The sequence below is a fragment of the Eptatretus burgeri genome, chromosome 10, assembly GCF_056783735.1.
Source record: "Eptatretus burgeri isolate ZD-2024b chromosome 10, Ebu_testis_v1, whole genome shotgun sequence".
Lineage (NCBI taxonomy): Eukaryota > Metazoa > Chordata > Myxini > Myxiniformes > Myxinidae > Eptatretus > Eptatretus burgeri.
In genome coordinates, this window is record NC_140970.1 from 60,148,169 (window position 1) to 60,165,668 (window position 17,500).

The following is a 17,500-nucleotide window of genomic DNA, read 5'->3' on the forward strand; positions in this document are numbered from 1 at the left end:
CCCCTGACCGCTAAGAAGGGTTTTGGTGTGACACCCCAATGAGACATATGGTTGGATGCAGAATTGGAAGATGCACATTTTGGATTTGGTTTGAAGTCGATACGACCATTTTAGCGGACGTTATTGCAAAAATAAGAATTTCTGTTTTTCAGTGACCTTGACCCTTGACCTTTGACCTATATTCACCAAAAACGACAAGTGTCTAAGTTGGACCATGGCCGACGTCTGTACCCAGTTTGGTCATTATCGCTGAAACGGTGTGGCTGCTACAGGGTAAACAAACACACAGACAAACACACACAGAATGACGCACACAACCGACCAACATAATTTCCGCAATCCGAAGGATTCCGGCAATTAACAAACAGATAAAGGGGTGAAAACATAACCTCCTTCACCTTCGGTGGCAGAGGTAAAGATGGCGGGACTGAGCCAGACAGACAAGTGTATATTCTGCAAGACAGAAACAGAAAGTACAAGTCACCTGCTTTCGGGATGCAAAAAACTATCAAAACAACTTTACACACAACGGCACAACAAACTACGCAAAGTGATTCATTGGCATATCTGTAAAAAAAATTCAACATCCCAGTTTCAGGAAACAGAAAACAAGGTTCCAGAGAACAGAAAAAGAAAACAAGGCCTTGCGAGCAGACACCGTTCTCAGGAACAAAAAGGAAAAGACAGCATTGCTGATTAAGATATCAGTTCCCAGCAATTTTAGCTTAAATAATGCAGAAATCAAGAAAATGACCAAATACAAGGACATCAAAAAATGAGATCAAGAGATCTTTGAAGCTGAAGAACATCGGAATAGCACCGGTGATAATTGGAGCAACAGGAATAATAAAGAACCTCACTGAGATTTTGAAAACCATCCCGGGAATATTACCACAAACCAATTACAATTGGAGGAAGTCCGGGATTCATTGACTATCCTGAAAGAGCCCTCGGAACAAAACTCTCAGAACAACAAAATTTAACTGCTTGGTCCATAAACTGTGATCCCTTACCGAAGCAAAGGTGGATACTTTGAGTCCTGGGAGGACTTTGTTCCATCTCCTCAAACACGCAAATTTATAGAACAACCAACGACACAAACACAAACACACACACCTTAGAAATGCAATTTTGACAACTCCTTCCCACACACCCCCACCCCCCTCTCCCAACCCTAAGGCATCAATCATCTCCCCACCACGACTACTCAACGCCCTGCCCCCACCAAGTCCCCAACGCAGTATAGACGAGGAACAAGACTGGGCACAAGCTACTGCATTGGAGAAGTCAAGGGAGGTGGGGGAGGTTTCCATTGATGGCAACATATAATTCTATGCCATAGGCAGAGAGCATGGCAAGCAAAGAAGCATTTGAGATTGTGTTGAATGCCCGAGATACATCCAGAGAAGACGGTCCTAATCTCGTGCCAAATGGCAACGCATGGAATGCCAAGGGGCCAATGCCACAATTATTTTCTCTTGTCCACAAAAGGGCTCCTGCTCAAAATGTCAGCACAACTTTGCCTCTCTTGGCAGTTTACACACCCCTCTCATAGAAAATAAAAAATAAAAAACTGGAAAAGTTAAGAGCCACAATTCTCGACACTCCGAAGGATAAAGTAGCCAGTAAGATCAATCTTACGATATCTTGTTCGACAAACTTCGAATTAACCTCCCCCTCCCCAAACTGCTTTCCCCAATATTTCACCAAGATGCACATTCCGAGTTTCCGTCCAAAATGAAATTATCAATTGTCACTTCAGGTTGTGAAAAACCAGTTGTGGTTTTTTTTTTCCTTTAGCTGTCAAATATGAAGTAGAATAAAATGAGCTGCCAAGGAAAGGTCACACGTGGAATGAAAGGAATAAACCAAGTGATCGAAGAGCAATGGAACAGGATTGGTTGGAAATTCCTCAGTCCAAGTAATGACAAAGAAGAGCTTGATGAAAAGTGAATATGAGAATATGAGAAAAAATGATGACGTCCATACCTCATTGTTTTGTATTTTATTTTGTATTAATGCTGCAGTGATCAATCCGTACTTTACGTTTGTAAATGAGTGGAAGCATTGACTTGCTAATGTCTTTAAAATGAAAGTGAAAAGAATCGTTGAATAAGAGAAGAGTGGGGAGGGAGGAAGATAAATATGAACAAGGAGGAAGGGGAGAGGGCGGATCTCGCTGGTTACCCACAAAAGTGATAATAAATCTATCGTACCTTCCGATCGCCGAATGAAACTCAATTATTATTCAGAAGAGTGTTTCACAAAACATGGACATGCTTTGTCAGATTTCCAAAAGCGAACCATCGTTGGACGCGCAGAACACAAAATAGGGAACAAGGATAGGAAATGAGGCACAACTAAATATAAAGGCCACCAACTCTGTGCCATCCAACTGCAAGGAAAAATTCCCTTTGGGATTTCACAAACAGGTATTTGAAAGAAGGGTAAGCATGACCCCTCGCTGGTCTCTCATACAATAGCTTGATGCACAAGCACAATCTACTGCCAAATCAAAGTAAAGTAAAGTATCATGAACCACATCAAAATCATTTCACCCATTGCGTGAGAGCACATGATTAAAGATATTTAATGTGGGGGGGGGGGGTGGGAAATAAAAATTTTACACTACAAAGTTCAACCCAAAGTTGCCTAAAGTTGCATGTGCACAGGTATCGCTAGTTTCTTTTAATACCATTAATAAATCAAATAATTTTACATGAACATGCAATGATGAAAATGCAATGTGGAACAGAAAAATACGAAAACGGCACACGGTAGGACTGCATATCTTTGTCAGGCTGAGCAGTTTACGTTTTGGATCCCAATGGTAGGCCAGACCTGGATCCGGACCCGAATCAAAATCTAATCGGCTTGTTTTTAATCACCTAACCAAGTCATTCATCAAGCTTCGTCATAACTCGTCCACAACTTTTTGAGAAATCGTGCTATATATCGTTTTTGGCCCAATCTCTCAATAGTGAAGAATCACATTAAAAAAAAAATTATTGTATCCTGATTTGGATCTTCAAATAAAATCGAATTAGTCGGCACACAACCAACCTCCCCACCAAGTTTCGGCCAAATCCATCCACAACTTTTTGAGATGTCCTGCTCACAAACAGACAAGACAGAGAGACAAACAGACAGGGGTGAAAACATAACCTCCGTCCATCTTCACTGGCGGAGGTAAATGTAATACATAAATTATATGATTCAATCTCAACCGGCCAGTGTCCCTCAAGGTTGTATTCGGGGACAAATCCTGTTCTTGAAACACTGCTCTTGATAAATGGAGAATCGACTGTAGCTCTATGTAGACAATTGTGCAGGTGAGTTCCTCACCCATACACCATGCAGGCTGTGGTGGTACCATCTTGTTTGCCGATGTTAAGGAACTTGATCTCATCAATGATCTCTCAGATTCTCTGGAAAATCCTCTTTATCTCTTTTTGCTGATGACTCCACCCTCTGCTGTACCATCTCTCATCCCTCTGATCAGCAGGCAGCAGCCTCTTCCCTATCTGCGGACCTGGATAAAATCACAAGCTGGTCAAACACTTGGAATGTCTTCCAATCCTAAAAAAATCTCACACTCTCACTATGTCTCTCTGAAAGGACCATCTGGAACCTCCCTCCCCCCCCCATATACTTCCTCAACAATCCTCTTGAAGAAGTCCTTTCATTTAAACTTTTGGGTCTCACTATCTGCCACAATCTTGCCTGGGAAAAGCACATCTCCAAGCTTGCCTCCAAAGCCAGTCGCCAACTGGGCATCCTACATCGTGCAAGGTCCCTCCTGAGCACACCTGAGCTTCCAAATGCTTACAAAGCTTTGATGCAGTCCGATGGAGTATGGCTCCCCCCTCTGGGGTGGTGCTCCTGCCTCACCCCAAGCACGACTTCACACTGTGGAAACCAAGGCTTTTCGGGTCATTGGGGTATCTCCTGCGATGAAGCAGAATCTTTGTGTCTGTCTGTCTCTGTCTCTATCTGTCTCTCACCACAGGAAGGTTGGTGGTCTTTGTCTTATACAGTCTCCACTCTGGCCTTGCCCCCCTCCCCCCCCACTCTGTCCGTGATCTGACCCCCCTATATTTCCGCAAGGCACTTAAGATCTGCCAAAAAACCCCTTCTGGTGAAACGGTCAAAATCAAGAATCACTGCTCACCTCCACTCTTTCATTCCCACCTCTGGAACAAATTCTCACACCCTCTTCAATCCTACTCCTCTCTCCAGGTCTTCAAAACAGCTGTTCATCACCATCTCATATCTTCCCCCATCCAAAATCTTGATCTTTACTAACCCCGTCAATCCACCCCAAACCCACCTCCTTCAAATTCCCTGTTTTCCTTCCTGAAAGTCCCCGTAGGACCATCTTGTTCACTCCATGTACCCCACCCCATCACTCTCCCTTCCACAGATATCCTATTGTCTTTGTTCCCCACTATTTTGTGCTTCCCTCTCCTGCCCCTCGTCTCCTGCTTTGTTATACGTTTCTGTGTACAAGCTTACACGCGCCTCGACGTGGTGTAGAAAAAAAAAAATTAGTGGCCAATTGACTTGGAACATGTCTGTTAATGCAAGAAAGACCCATATTCTCAACGTGTCCCTACATAAAAACAAATCACTGGTACAGAATTATCCACAGGACAAAGCCATTCCTTTGCTATACTCAACTTGCAATGGTGAACAAAGCAGCCTTCATCCAAAATGGTATGACATGGCTCTCTGCTGTGGAGTGGTGCTGCTGCATCCCATTTTGCTGTCCAATCCACCATAAAACACAAAGCCCTCCTTGTCAATGGATCCGCACGACAGCAGACTCTCTCAGCGTACACTACTTGCTTGCTGCAGGAAGTGTTTGACGACGTTCCAGTGTTTTATCGATTCTACCCTGGTCTTGCTCATCAGTCCTCTCCACTTCTCCACAAGTGCTTTTTGACAGAACAACCAACATCTCCACTCCTTTTTACATCATCTGATACAAGTGTTTGAAGGTGATATGATGGATACTTATGATCCAGCAATGATGGTATAACCCTCTTTGCATCCCAAGATTGTCTTTGGCTCGTTGTGGTCACGGAATGTATGCTTCAGAGCACAGGTGAAAACACTTACAGTCACTTTAAACAGCCCAGCATCTATCTCTTCTTCAACAATTTTCAAATAATGTGCAGATCGTCTCAAGAAATGGTGAATATTATAACTAATGAGTGAAAGATTTGCAATTTGTTTCAAGTGAGAGTTGTTGCCTGCACGCACCAGTATAGTTAACTTTACTCAGGTTGAACATTTACAGAAGGAACCAACGCAGAGTTTAAATACAAATGTGTGCCTGTGCAAGTGCGTGTGCTTCAATGGCAAGCTCAATGCATAAAGTGATAGATGAAATCTCCATTCAGATAGTGCATTTCCAGAATAACAAAGGTAGTTCAGCATCAATTGTCATCAAAAAAAATCCAATGCTCCACCAAAATTCATGAACACACAACTGATAAACCAACTAACTCTACCACAGCTGCAGTCTGAAGGATGATTACAGAGATCACAGCTAAGTAACAATGCCAAACACATGGTAATAGCACAATGGATGAACATTGCGATGATCAGAAAAGGATCGATTGACAATAAAATTATCCAAACATTTTGACTCGCCTGTTGCCGCACGTGGGCCAAGGCCTGTTTGAAGGTGATGCCCGAGGACGCACTCTCTCTTCCATATGACATCACAGCTTCGGTCCCCTCGTCACTCTCCGCCGATCCTCCTTCTTCCTCCTCCTCATCATCTCCCTCATCATCATCTTCATCTTCCATCATCTCATCACCATCATATATTGCACTTGCATGGCCAAAAACGGCTGGTCCTGGAACTGGCTTGAAGTTGTTTTGCTCTCTTGCCACATTGTCATCGACAACTTGATTGTGCTCACCATCATAGTGCTCACCTGCCTCTTCAAGTCCATCTCCTTCACCTTCTTCTTGCTGGTCCTCCACTGCAGCATCCCCTTGATAATCTTCCTCTCCCTCTTCTTCATCTGGCTCCTCTCCATTTTCATCTTCTTCTTCATCTTCTTCTTCCTCAACTTGCAAACGACCTGTCACCTCGTCCCTTCGTCTTCGGGGCAAACCATTAGCACGGCGCCGTCGCTCTGTACCTGGAGCAGGGCCTGCCCCACTGCTGGATCTGCAAGTCAGCACCTCATGGTTCATCTCCTGCACCCAAGCACCAATCCCTCGCACCCTTGCAAGCTCTTCCACCGACTCAAACCCACCGATCTCCTGTGGGAGACAGATTGGTTGATGGTCCACTCACGTACAAAATAACATCAAGCTTTGACTGATGAAAATTTATAATTCCACAAAATATAAATAAATTAATGATCCTCTGTCACAATCCATATGTGTATATATCAACTATACTAAAAAAATAGAATATGTTTGTATGTATGTATGTGTGTGTGTTTGTTCGTCCTTTATAGGCGGCCGAACCGTTGGATGGAATGAGATGAAACTTGGCATGAGTGATCCTTGGGACATGAGAACGGACATGGGGGGGGTGGGGGGGGGGTCAAGTTCAAGGTCAAAGGTCACGGGGTCAAGGGGTCAAGGTCACCGGGTAACTTCAATTTCTCCATTTCATCCGATCGAGACGGGACCAACGCCATTCGACAGATAATCAAAATTAATACTGAAGGACCAATTTTGTGCCCAGTCTTTGACGGGGTTTCGGCTAGTATTTACACACACACACACACACACACACACACACGCACACACACACACACACACACACACACACACACACACACACACACACACACACACACACACACACACACACACACACACACACACACACAATCATAACCAACAGTTCACAACAAAGTATATAACATGAGTAATGCAAACTCATTATTCCTTCTTGTACACCATGCTCTGTACGGTGTCAATTCTGCCAAAGTTTATTTGGCTCGAGTTACAATCCTGGATGGGTCGTGCAGCCTGAAATATTTTCCACAGGAATCTGCTCTTTCTTGTGGACAGATTCATCCCATCCGGTCTTCAATCATCCTATCCTTATTCCCACCCATTATACACTGAATCCTGTGCTGAAACAGTTGCTCTTAAACGACTTACCTTCTCTTCCTGGAAGGCAAATCCGACTGGTCAATCTCAGTGCATTCAAAAAAAAAGTCTGCAATAAGTGTCTGTCAATTCTCAGGAGAACCAGAAAACAACACCTGGTCAACCTCAAGAATAAACTTTCAAACTTGTCTCCCCCCTCTAAAACCTGGTGGTGTCTTGTTAAGTGGGTCTCTGGTGTTTGCTCCCCTTCAATCCCTTCCCTCTCTTCAAATGGCACCATCGCCGACTCTGCTCGTGAGAACGCTGAATGCCTCCATTCTGTGTTTGCTTCCAAATCTTGTGTTCATTTCACTCTCGGCATCCATTCTTCCCTGTTGTACCTAACGGCTCCTGGAATCTGCGTCTTTTGCACCTGAGAAGGTGGAAAATGTTATTTCAACCTTGGACTCTGACAGCATTGTGTCCTTAAAAGCTGCTCTGCTGCTCTTGTACTTCCTCTCTCTCTTTCTGCTCTTCTCACCCTGTCATTTGCCTGCAGCTAGGAAATCTGCCATCACCACTGCATAACATAAACTAGAAGGGCACTCGATCGAGCGCACACCTCCGCCCCGCGATGCCTGATCCACGAGAACATATCGGGCCAAGTACATTTTTTTTAATCAAATAATTCTCATATCCAGATCAGGATTAGGATCTTCACCAAAATTGAATCCTTTCTTCCTCGTCACATACCCAACCTATCCACAAAGTTTCGCCCAAATAAGTCCACAACCTTTTGACATATCATGCTAGAAATCGTTTTTGGCCCCATCTCTCAATGGTGAAGAATCACTTAAAAATTCTGGTATCCCGATCCGGATCTTCACAAAAATCTAATCAGTTCGTCCTTGTCACAAACCCAACCTGCCCACCAGATTTAATCTGGATCCGTCCACAACTTTTTGAGATATCCTGCACACAAAGACAGACAGACAGAAAGGCAGACAAACAGACAGACAGAAAGGGCTGAAAACAACCTCCTTCACCTTCGGTGGTGGAGGTAAAAATGTGCAAAAACAGATCCTCTTAATTACAGACCAATTAGCTTCCTTCCAATCATCAGCAATGTCATGGAATCCATCATCGCAGTTGATATGAAATCATTCCTTTTCTCCAACAACCTCATCTCTGATCATCGATTTGGATTCAGACCTGGTCACTCTACCTTAGACATTCTTCTGCTTCCTTCCATCCATCCATACATACATGTGCTGCTTCATCAGGATGAAGATGACCACACTGCTTCCACCATCCCAACAATGGATGGAAGCCTTCCATATCAGACATGGGATCAGCGCCGTCTCTCTGGACATATTTCAAGGTTTTGATACAGTGGCATCCAACCTTGCTCTCCAAACTGTCTGCCAATGGAATCCAAGGCAAACTTCATGAGTTCTTGGATTACTGACTTCCTCCACTCTCATAAACAACATGTGGGTCTCAACGAAACCCTTTATTCTCCTCTCCTTGTCAAGGCTGCAGTACCACAAGGTAGTGTTCTCAGCCCCATCTTGTTCTCAATCTAAATCAATGACCTCTCTGACTGCAAAATCCTCTATCTCTTTGCTGACGTCTCTACACTTTTCATGAAAGAAAGGCAGCAGCCTCTTCCCTCTCCTCAGACCTCGACAAAATCACAAACAAATTAAACACTTGAACATATATTTCAATCCTGAGAACTATATCTCTATCTCTCTCCCCTCCCTCTCCCCCCGCCCCCCCCTCCTCGAAAGGAGCATTCCGGAAACCCTCCCAATGACTCTCAACAACCTCCTCGGTTGGGAAATGATCTGGCTTGAGTGAAATCTCAGCCATGATCTGTCCTGGGAAAGCCACATTTCAAAGTTGGCCTCCAAAGCCAGACGCCAACTGGGCATCCTCAGTCATATGCAAGGTCGTTCATTGGCACACCTGAGCTCACCTGAAAGGCTTTCAACCACAGCTCAATGAAGAACTGCCCTCCTCTCTGGGCTGGCTTTCCTGCCTCACACTTTGTTCAGCTTGACGCCGTGAAATCCAAGGCCTTCAAGACAATTGGAATCTCTCAAAATGAAGCTGAGTTATGGGCCTAAAAATGGAGCTACTCTTGCACTTTTGTGCCATGTGGTGATCTAAACTACCAAGTTTGGTGAATTTCTGTTCAACCACTTAGGAGGAGATCGTGTGACGGATGGACAGACAGACAGACAGACAGACAGACGGAAAGAGATAGGCACAGAAGAAGCTGATTACAATGTCCCCCATTTTTTTCAAAAAGCGAGGGGATAATAATCACCGTCGTTTCATGCGATTCAATTCAAACGTACGATTTCGCTGCTCGAGTAATGTAGCCGTTAAAACATGACTGAAGCACAACAATGCAGAAATAGAACGGGGCAGATAGTTTGCTGTAAATAAGGCAGGATTAAAGGGATGGAACGTTTCATAAATTACACGTCGATGACGCATGACACAAGCTCAATTCCCATGATTTGGAAGACAAAATATCTCACAGCAACAAGGAGCAGCTCAATATCCACAAATAAATTAATGTGCAGCCTCTGAGTGACACCGATATGGCAAATTATCTCATCGTGCAAAGGTCAATCATTTGCGTCAATCCGACACCACCCGGGGCTTGCTGTGTTGCGTCGTTTTCAAAAGAAAGGGGAAGCGCAGTTTGTTCCTGGAATCTACAGCATGCACAACAAAAGGATGATGTGCTACCATTAAACCACAAAAAAAAAAATTCTCCTCCGACAGGCAACGCATAATTAACATGGAACTCTTTCAATTGCAAGATGGCAACAAAGCAAGCCGATATGGCCTGCCCAAGTTGGAAATAAAAGCACGTCTTCAATTCAGCAAGAGCCGGCCTGTTTTTCAGGTGCGACTAAACAGAGTGCATTCCACTGCCGCAAAACAAAGGAAACAAATTATGGGTTTCTTATCCCTCTTTGCCCCCCCCCCCCCCATTTAGACTGCACAATAAAAGCCCATTAGGAATCCTGGGAGGCCCGATTCTTTGGGCATCTATCGGATATTATTATTTAAGCCACGGCATGGATGCATGTTGTACACAATTCATAAGGCATTTACGTGCAGCAATCCTTTGTGGGGGAATGGATAGAGTGTCCGTTGTGAGTCTGGGAGGACATGGCAGAGTGAAACGAGCCTTAGTGCAAGGAAGGAACAACTCAGGCCAAAGGTAATTGCGTGGACACAGGTGTACAAGCTGGGTCTCAATCTGTCGAACCTTTGTGCTGACAAAATAGCTACACTTAAAAAATGTTTTTTTGGAAGAACGGCGAACATACTGTACATCCAACATCCAGTAGAGATGCAGCAGAAAATGCGCAATTGCTCTATATTTCAGAGATGTCAGAAAAGGGATCGAACAATAGCCTCACTGGGTATGCACACTCGCCTTTGAGCTTTATCCTCAGATAAAATCTCGACACAGCTATAAAATGTCATCCCGGTGTTTTGCGTGCAGGGCGAGGAATCCATGTGCGTGCCATCCATCGGAAGGATGTTAAAGCCAGAAGACCTTTCCACCAGACTTTTAAAGATCCCGCACTGCAGTGTCTTTCGTGGAGTAGTAAAGTCATCACCGGCAACTTTACAAATCTAGAAATTCCTGCCACATCCAGGCCAATGTCGGGCCTGTACATCTGGGCCGTGAAAGCCTTGGATGAATAATGTTCCCCTGCCAACCTCAAAAGGTGGCAAAAATTGGGGCTATTGAAGAAGAAGGAATCTTACATGTCAAGAAAGTGCTAAATTTATGAAGCGAAGTTACAAGTTAATTTTGAGAAGTTGGGCTGGGGGGGGGGGGCAATTAATTTGCTGAAACGTAAGTTGCATGTCAGCGTTCTTCATGAATGTCATTGAAAAAAATCCAATTCTTTCCCAATTTTACCTCGAGACCTCCTGCATTCTTTCCCCCTCTTCAAATGCAATATTATGTTCAAAAAAATATTCAACAGTTTGACACACTAACGCCCCCCCCCCTCTCCCCCTTTCCCGAGGACAACACCACAACCCTTCAAGGGAACCACCTGCTCCCAGGGTCCGTAGCAGGGACCCACTTTTCATTTTGTCCTCTGCAACATTAATCATCACCCTAACCTTGCTTTCCTTGCTGCAATCAATCCATCAACTAAACATTATATCTTGCGACTGCATCAATTTTGCCGCATGATCCTTCCCTACTCCCTCTCGAACGCCCCTTCGCAACAATCGCGTTCACTGCGACTCCGTACCAAATGCCAATTATTTCTGCACATTCGTCGTATGCATCAGGGTACAATGAATCGGTACAACAACACAACCAAGTCCTCTTTCCAAATTTCCAGTTCGTCTTTCCTGAGAGTTTGCTTCTGTCTCCATCTTGTCCACCCCATGCATCCTCCTGTACCCCTCATTCCTCTCCACATCCATTATTTGTCCAAATCTCCCACTATTTTGTCCCTTAACTCGACCGATTGCATTTACACTCCCTTTTCCCACTGACCTTTTGTACAGTAGCGTTCCGATTCATTCTGTGTTCTAGCTCTTCCACGAGCCTTGACTTTGTATAAAAAAAAAAAAATCTTGAAAAAGCATTTGGAACCCCTCCCTGGCTCCCACTACAATAACTTGTTTGTTGGGAAATAAATGTATTTATATATACATATATATCAAAACAAACCAGCACAGCAACAATGGTGAAAATGAACTGATGCACAAGATTTAAAATGTATTTCATGCTTTCTTATTGCCTCACTGAGATGACACAAACAAAGCTCATTTGTTAGTGGGTTCACACCTTGGAAGTGGTGCAATGACAGCTGCCCAAAACCTTATAAGCTGCACTGATGTACAAGGCAAATTTCACCAGCACCGAGCTCACTGGCACTTGGGAATGGTTCAAGAACCAGCAGAATTACATCCTAATGGTGCCTTTATTGGGGTGTCTTGATATTTAAAATAAACCAATGTCACCCGCAGGGTGACCCGTATCTTGCCAAAAGGTGACCACGTGTGACTTCTTTAAGGTCACACTGAGGTGAACGGAGCTGCTATCCACCAGGAGCGACTCCTTGAGGAATATCTGCCTACGAGAGATTCCGATGAGAATCGTTCTACAGAGTAACCATGAAAAATGTGTTTGCCTCATAACGTCACCAAATGACATCATAATGTCTCAAGCTTGACATATTAAGAAAGCACTCATCGAGGTGTTCAATTTGAGGTACTACACGATATGGTTCCTAAAACTTGAAAATTTGACCTGAGGCGCTAACCATGAAGGTCAAGGCCAATCGCCACCAAAAACTAATCAGCTGAGCGCCAGACCATATACTACATTCCCATAAAGTTTGGAGACGATTCGATTAAAACTCAAAAAATAAGGGTTTCGTCGACTCCCCTGATTTGTGACAAAGTGACCTTGACCTTTGACCTTGACCTTCAAAATTTTATGTGCTGAAAGGGACCTCTATAGGACTCTGATATGCGAAGTTACAAAAATGTCCAATGATAACTGTGCTCTGCAGAGTGATTTATACGTGATTACAGACAAAAAAAAAAACATATGAAGGTCAAGGCCAATCGCCACCAAAAATTAATCAGCTGAGCGCCAGACCATGAACTATATTCCCATGAAGTTTGAAGACGATCCGATCAAAATTACTCAAAAAATAAGGGTTTCGTCGACTCCCCTGATTTGCGACAGTGGCCTTGACCTTTGACCTTGACCTTCAAAATTTTGTGCGCTGAAAGGGACCTCTATAGGCCTCTGATATGCGAAGTTACAAAAATTTCCAATGATAACTGTGCTCTGCAGAATTTTTTATATGTGGTTACAGACAAACAAATATATATATATATATATATATATATATATATATATATATATATATATATATATATATATATATATATATATATATATATATATATATATGCTGACTAACATATCTTGCAAAAACTTCGTTTTGGCAAGATAATAATGAAAAAAAAATTTGAAAGATTTTTCTTCCCAAATGCACAGACTGTCATGGTCAAGCTTAACATCACTTTGCAAAATGCAACCCAAACTCAATTGACATGCAGTTTATAGACTTAACAAGACATTTATAAAACATCACACCAACAACCAAGTTCACGGCCTTTTCAGAATATTAATGACAGAGGTGTTCTGCAATTCTGGCAGCATTCCAAATGATGCACATTAACAGCAGGAAGAATGGTAATGTTTTGTATCAGATATGGAATCGGGTGGGGACAGGTGACCAGCTGTCGGCAAAGCCCTGATGGTGAGTGCGCGTGCACGCACACACACGTTTTTCATACAAAGTGTGTTCCTCACTACAATCATAGATAGCTCCATGCATGTGACAACTGGTATCAGGAGCACGATTTCAATCCGTCGCCTCCAAGGTAAATGCGTGCCATTGGTTCACCTATAAAATGCGTACAACATTCAAAACAAATTGGTGTTTGGATCGATATTTGAACATAGGCTCCTGATGAGACAACTTAGTGATGAGTGGAATTTCGGCCAATCGAGTGTGATTTAGAATCAGCTCGTGCTTATCGATAATGTGGGGCTGGCAGGATGACAGAGGAATTCTGTCGAGCCGAGGTTCAAACCCCAGCCGAGATATAAACTGTCATCCCGATGTTTCACAGGCAGTCAGTTGTCAATGTGTGTGCCATCCCTCGGATGGACGTGAAACTGGGTATCCCATCTGCCAGCATAAGTTGGTGGACTTTAAAATTCCCAGTGTCATTCACGAACAGAAAGTGAGCTATCGCTGGCACACTGGCCAAATTCCAAATTCCTGCCTGAACTACTGCTGGGAAGGCAATGGCAAACCACTCAACATAACACTTGCTCAGGAAGCTGCTTCGGTGGCACAGACTCTCTGTGCAGAGTATTCTACATACATTAGGGGTGGGGAGAGAGAGAGACCGAGAGAGAGACAGAGAGACAGAGAGACAGAGAGACCGAGAGACAGACAATAAAGTACACAATCAACTACAATATAAATCTCTGAAGTACCCCACAACTTAATCCTCCCAGCTAAATAACCTTCCACTCACAACCACTCTCCTTCTGAACACTTAAGCAGTTTTCAATCCAGTTAGCTACTCGACAAGCACTCACCTTGGCCAATAACCTCCTATGTGGCACCTTACCAAATATATTCTGAAAGTCAAGATGTACCAAGTCCACTGCGCTTGCCTCATCAACCAATCAGAAACTACTTCACAGAACTAACTCCAATAAATGTGTTATCATGATCTCCCTTTCATAAATCCATGCTAACTCCCTTTCCTCAGTTTGTATTTATTCAAATGGTGAACGATCCATTAATTAATGTCTCCAACACCTTTCCCACAACTGAAGTCAAGTTAATAGGTTTATCATTCCCCAATTTTTCTCTGGATTCTTTATAAAACAACAGCGTTGCATTTGCTCCTCTCAAATCCTCCGATACCCGTCCTGGCTCTAACGAGCTGTTAAAGATATCTGTTTACATCCCGCTTGTCTGCTCAGCCACCTCCCTCAAAACCCTGGGATGCATATTATCTGGGCCTAAAGCTCTATCATCGCTTAATTTGAGCATTTTCTTCGATTCTTCTACTCCCACTTGGATCTCTTCTAAAAGCCCTTGCTCACCCCTTAGATAGATACCCTCAACTATTGGAAGTTCCCCGAACTGTTCCCGTGTAAATGTCGAAAGAAAAACACTACTTAATAATCCTGCCATCTCACCTTCATCATCCACCAATTCTCATGTGCTATTCCTCAAATGGGTCCACACTCCTCTTAGCCCTTTCTTAAAAGAATGTCTTGCTGTTATGTTTAATATTCTTGGCCCTCACCTTTCCATGTTCCCTTTTGGCCCGCCAAGTTTTCTTAACTCGTCTCTGTTTCTTCCTCGAGACTGATGAGTGTCGGAATCTAATCCTGTTGTTTTGTATTTAATGGAAGCCTTCTGCCTACACCTTTGATTATAGTGTCCCCCCCCACCCCCTCCCAAAAAATCCACTTTAATGACTGCTAATTAAACCCGATAAGTCATTTGAATTTTGACCAATTTCAAATATAAACAAATATATATCCTAACTTGGTGAAATCATTTAGGAACATGGACAATATTTATAATACGACAATTCAAGAAGTTTGTTGTTTGTTTGTAAATGGTCGCGATTGAAGTGGTTTACCACACTCACATCTGTTGCTATAGTTTATTGTTATTGATGAAAATGAAACTAATTTTGTTCTTCTACCAGTTGAAATTATCAATGTTCATTTTCTTGATTCCATTTTACCTCTGCCACCACAGGTGAAGGAGGTTATGTTTTCAACCCTCTGTTTGTTCGTTTGCGTGTAGGATATCTCAAAAAGTTGTGGACGATATGGATAAAATTTTGTGGACAGATTGGTGTGTGACAAGGACGAACAGGTTAGATTTTGGGGAAGATCCGGATACTATAATTATTTAAGTGATTCTTCACCATTGAAAGATTGGGCGAAAAACGATATTTAGCACGATCTCAAAAAGTTGTGCACGGACTCGGGCGAAACTTGGTGGACAGGTTGGGTGTGTGGCAAGAACAAATTCTCTCGATTTTGAATTGGAAGAATTGGAAGAAAAACAAGGAAGAATTTATTTGATTTTGGTGGAGATCCGAATGCGGATCTGGATACGAGAATTATTTAATTTTTAAAGTGATTCTTCACCATTGCGAGATAGGACCAAAAAATGGATATAGTACCGTATAGCGTGATGTTTCAAAAATGCATTGGGCCCGATATGTTCTCATGGATCACGCATTACGGAGCAGAGGTATGCGCTCTTCCAAGTGCCCTTCCAGTTATTTTTTTTTAATGCCATCACGGGTGATGAAGGTTGTGGTCAAATTTTATTGAAATCCTATGGGTAGTTTCTGAGAAGTTGCAAGTATTTGTGGACGGACGGACGGACTGATAATGTGCCATTCCATAAGCTCCCCAGAACTACTTTACAGGTGAGCAAAAACCATCCCTGGGAATATTATTATAAACGAACTACAGTTAGAAGCTGTCCGGCGCTCAGCAACGATCCTGAAGAGAGCCTTCAGCAGAAAACTTTACAGCTTGGTCCATGAATCGTGACCCCTTACTGACATGAAGGTGGATACTTTGAGACCACAAATACATATCAAACACACACCACACACACACTTAGTAGTGCAGGATACCAATCAAACACACCACACACACACACACACACACACACACACACACACACACACACACACACACACACACACACACACACACACACACACACACACACACACACACACACACACACACACACACACACACATAGTAGTGCAGATGCATTGACTGCTTTTGACATTTCCACGTGGTAGTTGCTTGGGAGCCTCATTGGTATGCATTGTCACTGATGATTCGCCAAATAGTGATGAAACCGGTCTGGCAGCTGAGGACTGTGCATTGGGATTATCATGTATGTACTATTTGTGAACGTCTTTATTGCTCTGGAGAAACTCTGGGAGGGGTTTGAAGCAGAAAAGCGCTTTCCTCACGTAGGCCTCATTGGTTGCTTTATGCAGCTTCTTTGGCTTGAAGAGCATGGGAGGTATCAGTATATTTATATAATCCTTGCCATCTAGGTTTAGCTGAATATGTGAGATCTGATTTGCTATTCTCTCCATTCACAGATGAGAGATGTGGATGGGTCTTTTTAAAAAATATATATATATATATATATATATGTAATTTAAATATCCCTGCGTCGTAAGAGGCGACCGGGGTTGCGTCAGGAAGGGCATCCGGCGTAAAACATATATATATATATATATATATATATATATATATATATATATATATATATATATATATATATATATATATATATATATATATTTAATTAAAAAAAATTGGGCCAGTTGGGATAACATTTTTTTAAAGAAGAAAAAGATGCTTCCAACCAAAAATAAACCAGAGTTGGTGTCAAAGCCACCCAATGCTCGCCTGTTTATACATTTATCGTTTTTAAAAGACTAGTCGAATAATTTTTTTTTAAAGCATTGCAGTGAAGTCTTATCAAAATAATTTTAAAGCAATATATGTATTTGTATATTGTAATCAGTAACAAGAGTGCAAGTGAGCACAATATACACCCGAACAAGAAGGTATATACAGAATTGTGCTACGACATGGAAAACAGCATCATGGTTGCCATGACAACCACTTTAGATGACGAAGGCATGTCGCGACACACCGTCTCCACAGTCTGTACCTATGTACCAAATATGAAACGTGAAAGTTGAAAACTTTGAGAGTTAGAGTGCGGACAGGTCGCCTCTTGTGTCGCAACCCTGG

The 17,500-nt window shown here is 42.8% G+C and overlaps 1 protein-coding gene across 4 annotated transcripts in view; it reads right to left on the reverse strand.

The window, feature by feature from the left end:
• Nucleotides 1-17,500, reverse strand: part of FBXW7 (F-box and WD repeat domain containing 7) — a 597,271-nt gene that overhangs the window by 456,503 nt on the left and 123,268 nt on the right. For 3 of the 4 annotated variants that reach the window (XM_085898583.1, XM_085898582.1, XM_085898584.1), the window contains exon 2: nucleotides 5,659-6,282. The exons of the other annotated variant lie outside the window; for it this stretch is intronic. In XM_085898583.1, the coding sequence (XP_085754709.1) occupies nucleotides 5,659-6,282 (624 nt within the window). The remainder of the gene's footprint in view (nucleotides 1-5,658; nucleotides 6,283-17,500) is intronic. 4 annotated transcript variants of the gene reach the window in all.